Source organism: Nelumbo lutea, chromosome 1 (genome assembly GCF_056320005.1).
Source record: "Nelumbo lutea isolate HS-2025 chromosome 1, American lotus-T2T, whole genome shotgun sequence".
NCBI lineage: Eukaryota > Viridiplantae > Streptophyta > Magnoliopsida > Proteales > Nelumbonaceae > Nelumbo > Nelumbo lutea.
This window is the reverse complement of record NC_142684.1, coordinates 182,818,078-182,828,463: the sequence shown is the minus strand read 5'-3', so window position 1 is coordinate 182,828,463 and position 10,386 is coordinate 182,818,078. Positions and strand designations below refer to the sequence as shown.

The window sequence follows — 10,386 nt, the reverse complement described above, 5'->3', positions numbered from 1 at the left end:
TTGTGGGCTCCACAAACTGAAATAGATTATCAAATGCTGTATTTGGTTGTAGTGCGATTTTATTTGTATAAGTATAAATATATGAGAATGCAAATGAAAGGATATAAATTTTGGTTTTATTTTAGCTTTTATTTTACTTCATTTTTAATGCAATCAAATACAATAAGGTAAAATTTCAAAACAAAATAAAATAAAAATTGCATCCAAATCATTTGCATTACCATAGTTTTGCAATCCAAAGTTTTATATTTTGTATATATACATATTTATATTAAACTCTTTCCTGACAAATAAGGCATTCAGTTCAACCCCCAGACCTTTATTAAATTATATATAAAATATTATTTAATTTTCTAAGTTGAACATAAATAGAGAACCCATTCGAGATTTTCCTTGATTTAATTGTAAAGTTTAAACAAATACAGAAAAATTTAATTGTAAGTTTAAACGTAATCATAGATTTGCCCCTTCTTTTCTTTTTTCAAATGGATAGACTTCCCCTTTTCGTAGAGGTGTAAAACGGGCTGTGCTGGTCCAGTACGACATAGACCACGTGCGGCCTGGGCCATGTCTCCCTCCTCTGAGATATTTTAGAGAATCGTCTAGGTTGGTCCATGGGTTAAATCTTCGGTCAAGCCAGGCCATGGACTGGGTCAAAGTTATTTATTTAAAAAAAAAAAACTTTAAACTTTTAATTTTATAAATTTTGAAGTATACAATTATTTATTTTATTAATATATTATATAATATATAATATTATATACATAAATAAATAAAATATATATATATATATGGGCCATTTCAACCTGCGGGTCAGGAGTGGCACAATATGACAGTGCGGGTGCCAGCCCGACCCGCCGACCTGAAACCCTAAGAACCATCGGAAATCAAAATCGTGGCAGGCCGTGGTTTCCCGATTTATACACCTCTACTTTTCCAACTTTCGGAGGGCGGATAATGAATGAAAATTTATAAAGTCAAAGGTCACAATAAGGAAAAAAGAATAGTAAGTATGAATAAGGGTTCGACTATAATATACTGCAAAACGAGGGGTATACTCAGATAAGTGCGACAAAAAGTGGAAATCTTATGCCTCCCAAGCCTGAGAAGCAGAAGGGTGAAATAATTGTAGTTTTTAACCCACTCGTTGTCCAATCTCTAGTCTCTGCTCTACCACCGTCCAGCGTAAAGACTAAAGACTGAGTCGTCTCTTGCAGAGATCGAGACGTTGGTGTCTCTTCAGAGTTCAGACTCGGAAAGTAAAGCAGATATGCACATCCGCACGTGCGGGCTTTGTCTTTATAAAGCAGACTCACACGAGGACGATACGCACTCACTCCCACACTAATAACTCCCCTCTTCCCCCTCTCTCTCTCTCTCTCCCGCTCTCTGCTTCGAGGTCTTAGAGCAGGGGACTTCTCTAAGGTACTGATCTCCTTTCACAGCTCTGAATTTGCTTATCAATTATCACCGTTTTCCATATTGAACTACAATACAAGAAACACTTCAAGATTGATTGCTTGCTGCTTTTCTTATTGTTTCTAATTTTATTTTTGTATCAATTACTCGAGGGTGCTTTGTAAGAAAGAATTTTGCTTTGTCCAAAGAGTTTGAAGTTTGCTGTGCGGGCGATCGGCTTCATTTCATGATTTCTTGATGATAAATTCAAGTTTCTAAATTGTAATCGTTCTTGTATAAACGGTGTGGTTGAACCTTGGATTGAATGATCTTTTATGCAGGACTCAAGAGCTTTGTAATATCTGACTTTCATTTATTAGTTGCAACAACAAGTTTGTTAAGCGGTTTTAGGCTTTTAGCTTTTCTTCTGGTCTAAGTTCGAGACTTGTGAGCTCAAATCCTGCTGAATCACTGCCTGTTTTTTGGCTGACATTCTTATTTTCATGCGTTTTGTGTTGACTTCAGTCAACGGTAGTGGACAAAATTCCAAATGGAGGAGCTCACCTTTTGCTTTGCAATATATGTTTGTAACACGCGGTTTGGGAAATACTGGATTATTTTTTATCGTTTATGCGCGCATGGGTTTGACGCGTCGGCACCAATTTCTTATTTCCAGTTGTTCTTCTTCGTCCGCCTTTCCCCTCGGAGAATAAGTAGAGCCTAAATGCATTTTTTTTTTTCGCTAAATGCATTGAACGATGTCTCAATCTCTTCTACTTGTTCTTCTTCGATGAACAGTAGGGCAGAAAGTTGCAATTTTCTATCTAGCGTCGAAGCCTCTGGTAGAAGGACTTTGAGTGCTCTCCAACAATCTAATCCATCTCTCGGTCTCGCCTCTTTTTTCCCTTTCGCCGGAACAGAGGTGGAGATATGGTATCTTATTTCGTTTCTTTTCATTCTCGTACGAACTTTTTAACTTTCTTCTCTTGATATTCAAAAATCGATGTAGGCAATTCAGTTGCAACAGCTGTTTACTTCCTTTTGAAGGGTAAATAGAAAATCTCTCTCTCTGCTCCCATCTCGATTTTTAGATTTTAATAGAAAACCGATAATATACATGTTGGAAAGAATATCTATTATCTAGTGGGCTGGGGTCTTTGTACCCTCAGACTCGAGTCAAATTTTATTAATCATCTGTGGCTCAGAAGGCTTCCCAGTTCCGTGAGGGCCGGATCTTTGACTCCCCTTACCTCTTTCCCCGATACTTTCAGAGCTCATATTCTTTTTTTTTTATTATTTATTTTAGAAATAAACTGTCGATGACTTCCTTTTTGCTTGCTAGCCTTTTTGGTTTGAAGATCTCGAACAATGTCAACGGAGATGACTTGTTCCGTCGGGATTGTTCGGCAGTCTTCGAATTAAGGTCCAAGCTGGTTTTTATTCTCTGCAGTTGAGCCATCGGCCTCTGTCAAGGATTTGTTAGCTGCTGCGAGGAGTCTTAAAGAATGTTGGAGAATATGGAGCAATTCGATTACGAGAAGGTGATAGAAGAATTCGAAGAACTGACAAAGGATGTTGGGAGGGTTCAGATAGAAACCCTTAAATGGATCCTAGAAGAAAATCGAGAGGCGGAATACCTGCAGAATCTGGGCCTCAACGGAAGGACCGACCCTGAGAGTTTCAAGGCTTGTGTTCCACTGGTCACTCACAATGATTTAGAATCCTATATTCAAAGAATTGCAGATGGCGATGATTCCCCTATTCTCACAGGAAAACCCATAACGACTATCTCACTCAGGTGTTGTTTCTCTCTCTCTCTTTCTAAATTCCTTGGTTTCTAATCTATACAAGAGACCCCTTTAATTATGATCATACGATGATGACGACGACTCGGTGACATATTGCTTGCAGTTCTGGCACCACCCAGGGAAGACCTAAGTTCGTTCCCTTCAACGAAGAATTGATGAGAACTACAATACGTATATACGAGACGTCATTTGCTTTCAGAAACAGGTAACAAGTTCAGAATTTCAGTTTTTTTAAGAGTGTAAATTATCAGCTTTTTTTTTTTTTTTTCCTATTCTAGGATACGAGTGTAAATTGTACGGTGATCCGTGACCCCTAAAAAAAATCGAAAAGAGGGGGTAATTTGTTGATTAACCACTGATATTAAGAGGAAAAACTGTAACTTGCAGAGAGTTCCCCGTTGGAAATGGAAAGGCTCTACAGTTGATCTACAGCAGCAAACAATTCAAAACGAAAGGGGGTCTTGCAGCAGGCACCGCCACAACCAATGTCTTTCGAAGCCAACAGTTCAAGAAGACACTCGAGTCAATACGATCCCAATGTTGCAGCCCCGATGAAGTCATATTCGGCCCGGACTTTCACCAATCCTTGTACTGCCACCTTCTATGTGGACTCATCTACCGGGATGAAGTGGAGCTTGTGTCTTCCACCTTCGCCCACAGCATTGTGTTTGCATTCCGAACGTTTGAGCAAGTGTGGGAGGAACTCTGTGATGATATCAGAACCGGGGTTCTTAGCAACCGCATCACCGTTCCTTCTATCCGAACTGCTCTGTCGAAACTTCTCAAGCCCAATCCTGAACTGGCGGATTTGATACACGACAAATGCTCGGGATTGAGCAATTGGTATGGCTTAATTCCAGAGCTTTTCCCAAATGTTAAGTACATCTATGGGATCATGACTGGGTCCATGGAGCCTTATTTGAAGAAGTTAAGACATTACGCCGGGGGATTGCCCCTGCTGAGCTCTGATTATGGGTCTTCTGAAGGGTGGATCGCGGCAAATGTCAATCCGAGATTGCCTCCTGAGTCGGCTACCTTTGCGGTGCTTCCTGATATCGGGTATTTCGAATTTATTCCTCTCAGGGAGAAGAAGAAGGACCAGAGCCTGGATATTACTGCTGTTAGCTACTCTTTTACAGAAGCGGAGCCCATCGGCCTGGCCGAAGTGAAGATTGGGGAAGAGTATGAGATCATCCTCACCAATTTCGCAGGTATGACTATAATGTTAGCAATAAAATAATTTTCTTTAGGATTCTACCCACTTTTTCTTTTGTTAGAGAGAGAAAGTGAGCAGTTGGGCTAGCTGTCATCTCCCTTGTTACTTTATGCAAGTTGATTTTTTATTTTATTTTTTAACATACCCTATCCAACAGTAGATTCCACCTCGGATATCTAAATGGGAATATATAAGATCAGAAAAATGGGAAGGTGGATTCTAATTATTCACTCCCAGTCTCCCATATTTGTAAGATGAGGAGAACTGGAGAAGTGTGGGTAGCGTGATACAAGAAAGGATTTTGGGATAGGTTATCAGAATTATTCAGCACTTGATAGTTAATTATTCAGAAGTTGAATCATGAATGACCAAACTGGTAGATGATACCCAAATGATGTGGAATTGTGGACACTTGTAGCCACCAGTTTTGAATGGTTTTCAACTTACATAGGGGAGGAATCTTTCCCCAAAATCACACACTCGTAATCTGTTCACATTTGAGAGTAGAATTATTTCATTATTTCACTCGGTAAGGCTATAATTAATCAGTCTGAAAAAAAAAGCTCTCTTGTGTCTTGTGCTTTATTTGTCTCCTTGCTCTCTTTTTGTCTACATCTGTGACAATTACCCTTTTCTTCACATGATATGCGCAGGGGCTGCTACCTGCTACTGCTAGTTTTAACTTTTAACTACTCAGTTTTCTAATTATCTAGAATAACTTACTTTGCCAGTTGTTGTTGTTGACATAGATTTTTCATTTTTGTGAGTAAAGCAATGGAAAAAGGGGAAATCAAAAGCTTTAACATATAGCAATATTGAAGTGTCTCTGTATTATTATCAGTTATACTAGAGAAGAGATTAAAATAGAATTAAGGTTCCCTGACCTGGAAATTTACTTATATCTTACCATTTTAATGTGACATGCAGGTCTATACCGTTACAGGCTTGGGGACGTGGTCAAGGTAGTGGGCTTCCACAATTCTACACCAGAGCTCCAATTTGTATGCCGGAGGAATCTGCTACTAAACATCAACATCGATAAGAACACAGAGAAAGACTTGCAGCTAGCAGTTGAAACTGCTGGGAAACTGTTGTTGGAGGAAAAGGTAGAGGTAGTCGACTTCACCAGCCATGTGGACTTATCAACAGACCCAGGACATTATGTTATCTTCTGGGAGTTGAGCAACGAGGTCAGCGATGCGCAAATCCTAAATGAATGCTGCAACTGTTTGGATCGATCTTTTGTAGATGCAGGATATGTTAGCTCCCGGAAGGTGAATGGAATAGGGGCGCTTGAGCTCCGTGTGGTGAGGAGGGGAACCTTCCAGAAAATTCTTGATCATTACCTGGGCCTTGGATCTGCTGTCAGCCAGTTCAAGACCCCACGATGTGTGGGCCAATCCAACAACACCGTGTTGCAGATCTTGTGTAACAATGTGGTCAACAAGTATTTCAGCACTGCTTTTTGTTGAACTTTCAAATTCCATGTCATAAACTTTGTTATTGTTGTGGCAATGAATTTCTCTATATATGTAGTCCCCACTCGCCAGTACTTGAGCCCAAAACTCAAGGTCTGGGTTGGCTGATTCAATTCCTTACTTCTTTGGGCTTTGTCTGATGAGTTTATAAAACTAGGTCCAAGTGCAATGTTTGGTCAAGTAAAATGCTTCAAACACCCAAGTGGGAACCTCCAGATCACATACTACTGCAAAATTTGGACCTCCAAACATCATACCAACAACAGTACTTATATTTATTGCTTGCCTTTTTGAGTACAGTTGACCAATCCTGATCTTGTCTGTCATGTCCCATGACCCATGTACTAGTTGGTAGGAAGCTTCACCATGTTTTTGGGCCAGCAGCCCAACCAAGGTACCATCCCCAAGAGCTTGTACATTGAAAGAGAACAAATCCATTCAAGTCCAAAATGCATTTTACCGGGCTTTGTCCCTTCCGTTTGTTTATATTGCAATTTACTTTGCACCAGTACAAATGTATGAATACAAAAATTCTGCTTAACTTTTGTTTCAGGTTTTATTTTATTTTATTTGGAATGCAAACAAACAAGCCAGACTAAAACATAAAACAGAATATAATCCAGAATTCGTACTAGTATATTATAGCACCAGTTCAATAATGGATATGACACAATAGAAATAGAAAAGCAAAAAATTAGGATCCGCATGACATTTAACGTAATGGAATGATAAAACAGGATTCATGTAGCAGGCCCCATTGGGACCTATCGGATCTGCTCTTCACACGGACCTCACATACACATCTTATCATGTTTTGGGAACATTTTCCATAGTAATGTATTATTATTCACGGGAGATGATCCCAATACATGGTAGGATGTGCCTGTGAGGACGGTATGAGGTGCCCTGTGTGAGAAGGAGATCCCAATTCCCATTATTGGGATAAGGCTTAGAAAATGATGATATTTTTGTACCAATGAAATTGAACTGCAATAAAAGATGGAAAGCATAAATATGCAAGTATTAACCTTATATGAGATAATGTTGTGATCAAACCCTTAGGCAGTGCTTGGATGTAATGCAAATAAATTTGCTCTGATGCAAAATTATGGCAGTATAAATGATTTGAGTGTAAATCCTAACCTATTTTTGTTTCAAATTTTAGTTTATATTGTTTGATTGTAGTAAAAATAAAGTAAATTAAGACATAAAGCGGAATAAAGTAAAACCTAAAACAAGATTAAATGAGAATTTGCATTTTTTTCATTTGCACTCCCATCCATGCATTTGTACTAGTGCAAATAAAATTGCACTACAACCAAACACAACCTTATGAGAGAAAACATTACCTGCAATCGTGGTTGCAGAACAATCCTGAGACCCCCTACTATATTGAAACATAAACATGTACATCACATTTGTTTTAGACAGTGTATGCCCTTAGCTCCAATCAGATTGATGTACTTATTGTCATATATTACAAATGTATAAAATTGCATAATTGATTCATGTGATTTAGTGTGTTTCTGTATAATACCCTTAAACTGGACACTTATGAGACTCGTGTTAGTTTAGAATCTTCATAGCTTTTGGATAGATCTGGGGAGATTTATCCTGCCAAAGCTGACACTGATGTGCCGCCAAGTTGGTTGGAGTGGATTGTCTCAACTACTAGGGTGAGACCTGGGGTACATGTAGTGTGGGTTTTCTTGAACCCTAAATCGGACCAAATTTCAATACTTCCCTAGACCTTGGAGATAAATGGACAAAACTGAAATATTGCACTTGACCCCTAGACTCGATTATGGTACTTCACTAGGTGTTGGACAATCTGAGAATTCATCTGACTAGGTGATCATATTTATAGGATTAGCCCCTTTGTCGGACAAAGTGAATGATCGGGGAATGCACTCTCTCTGATGGAAACCTAAGCTGTCGGCAATGGATTTTAAATGTGTTTGAAATTCAGTTTTGCAAAATATATTTATATAGAGATATCCTTATATATTATGGTTTCAAATTGTTTGCAAAAAGGTTTTAATTCCCGTGATCCATGTGAGTAGAGAGTGCAGCATTGTACCTTGTAGCCGAGGGAGGTCCTCTTTTGTTGGGCAGTGTATGATCATTAAGTGCTGAGAGATTAAGTGTAATACCATTTAGGGGTAATAAACCTAATGGGCTAATCTCACATAAGGTGGCTGGACTCATGGACCATCTAGTGTAGATGTTGGGCCCATTTAAGAGCCCATATTGATGGCTTCAGGGGTTTATTTAGCCAGGCCTTGTAACAGAGGCTTGGTTGAACCCATATGGCTTTTGTGGAGATCAATGCTAGGGTCCCATGCCATACAAAGAGAATCAAGTTAGCTAGCAGTTACAGGAAGTGAGCTTGAAAGCTTAATGGGCCTTAAAAGACTGCATCGAATTGGGTATTTAATTAGGTTAAATAATAGGGGGCGAATTGGGTTTATAATTAGAATAGGATTAGCTGATGGATAAGATAAGTATTATCCATTTAAGAGTCCTGATGAGTGCAAATTTGGCCCTCTAGTGAAATTATGACACGTGGCACCTCGTGACAACTAGGTGACAACCAGGCAATAACTTACCAAGTTGGTGTCCCATCGGGGCACCGGCATGGCCAACCTGGCGCAGCCTGGCGTGACTTGCACGTGGCCTACGCACTACCTGGCGCGACCTGGCGTGGCTTGTGTGCGGCCTACACGCGGCCTGCACGTGGACTAGCGGGCCTGCGCGCGGCTTGCACGACCTGGCTGACCTGGATTAGCCCGGCACATGATCCGACCTGGCTGACCTAGCTGACCTGGATCAGACTGGCACACGACCCGACCTAGCCAACCTGGCAACCCATAAGACGCCCACCGGTAAACTCGACATGCATACCCCACAAGCTCGGCAGCTCACCAAGGAGCTCGGTAGCTCACCAAAGAGCTCACCAAGGAGCTAGGCAGCTCTCCAAGGGGCTCGCCACCAAGGAGCCAGGCAGCTCGGCAGAGCTCGCAACAAGCAGCTCAGCATAGCCCAAGGAGCTTGACATAGCTCCCCCGGGTAGCTCGCCACTTGTAGGGTAGCTCAGTACAGAAGAGCAGTTTGGCGTATCGCAGGAAGATGTCTTGCTTGACAACCGTACCTGACAGATCTGGAGACTTGCGCCCACGTCTCTCGCCAGGCGGTGCCTTGCCTGGCAGAGCCGTACTCTGCAACAGTCGCTTGCACCTGCCGCCTCAGCTCTGACAGCGACGACTGCGACAGAGAGACAGAGGCGGTTGTACCTGACTTGACAGAGGTGGTCACGCCTGATTTGATAGGAGACCGCTATATAAGGACTCCAACCCCCAAAGGCAAAAGAAAAAAGGAAGAAATGGAGGTAATCCTTGCTCTCTAGCTCTCTCATTCCTCTAATATCATCATCAAGCTCTCGACAATCAGAGTGCTAACTTAGGCATCGGAGAGTCCCCGTCGGGTAAATACCCTCGGGCCCCCTGGTTCAGTTCTCGCAGGTTCCTCAGCTTCCGCCGCCTACAGAGAGGAGGAAAAGATGGAGTTCCTGCAGGTCCCTCAGCTCCCACCGACTACAAAGAGGAGGAAAAGATGGAGTTCTCGCAGGTTCCTCAGCTCCCGCCGCCTACAAAGGAGGAAAAGATGGAGTTCTCGCAGGTCTCTCAGCTCCCGCCGATTACAAAGGAGAGGAGATCACCTCATGCAGAGGGCAGTTGGGTTGCGCTACACCAGGGAGCTCCACCATCCTCTGAGTTACAGGTCGCCTAGGAGCAGGTCAAATGACGAGTCCACCAAGGTAGCTCACCACCAGGGAGCTCAACATAGCTCTCCCCTGGGCAGTTCGCCATTAGGGAGCTCGGCATAGCTCTCCCCAGCTTGGTATAGCTCGGGCAGCTCGGCATAGCTCTTCCCAGCTCAACATAGCTCGGGCAGCTCGGCATAGCTCTTCCCAGCTCAACATAGCTCGGGCAGCTCGGCATAACTCTCCCCAGCTCGGCATATCTCTCCCCCAGGCAGTTAGCCATCAGGGAGCTCGTCACCAGGCAGCTCACCACTAGGGTGCTCATCAACAAGTAGCTCGTCACCAGGTAGCTCACCACCAGGGAGCTCGTCACCGGGTAGCTCACCACCAAGGAGTTCATCACCAAGTAGCTCACCATCAGGCAATTCACCACCAGGGAGCTCCACCATCCTCTCTTGGGAGTAGGTCAAATGACGAGGCACTTAGCCAAAAAAAATTTGATATATCACAAAAAAATGATACGTGACCAGAAACGGTTACATCAAGTCCAGATTCAAATGTAGATTTGAATCAAAGGAATTCTTTCCTAATTAGATTAGGAAGTTGATCCAAAAGAGGATTATAAATAGGAGGGCAAATTCTCTTCATAGGGCACTCAACACTAAATTCTCAGTTCAACTTTTCTCCCTCTATTCTTGCCGCCACCTACCCTATTTGATCTCC

General features: G+C 42.0%; 1 protein-coding gene across 11 annotated transcripts; it reads left to right on the top strand.

Annotated features, from left to right (window-relative positions):
• Window positions 1-1,114: 1,114 nt before the first annotated feature.
• On the top strand, window positions 1,115-6,020 carry LOC148879674 (jasmonoyl--L-amino acid synthetase JAR6-like). 11 transcript variants are annotated; one of them, XM_088961293.1, is made up of 7 exons: window positions 1,363-1,425; window positions 1,924-2,111; window positions 2,197-2,331; window positions 2,849-3,196; window positions 3,310-3,411; window positions 3,594-4,417; window positions 5,350-6,020. In XM_088961293.1, the coding sequence occupies exons 4-7, from the start codon at window positions 2,904-2,906 to the stop codon at window positions 5,892-5,894; spliced, it is 1,764 nt and encodes a 587-aa protein (XP_088817419.1). In that variant the 5' UTR covers window positions 1,363-1,425; window positions 1,924-2,111; window positions 2,197-2,331; window positions 2,849-2,903; the 3' UTR covers window positions 5,895-6,020. The 11 variants fall into 11 exon arrangements, with proteins under 11 accessions (XP_088817420.1, XP_088817411.1, XP_088817419.1 ...); XM_088961288.1 differs by lacking the exon at window positions 1,363-1,425 and adding an exon at window positions 2,408-2,446 and having other exon boundaries at window positions 1,995-2,111; window positions 2,197-2,320; XM_088961286.1 differs by lacking the exon at window positions 1,363-1,425 and adding an exon at window positions 2,408-2,446 and having other exon boundaries at window positions 1,995-2,111; window positions 2,741-3,196.
• Window positions 6,021-10,386: the final 4,366 nt, after the last annotated feature.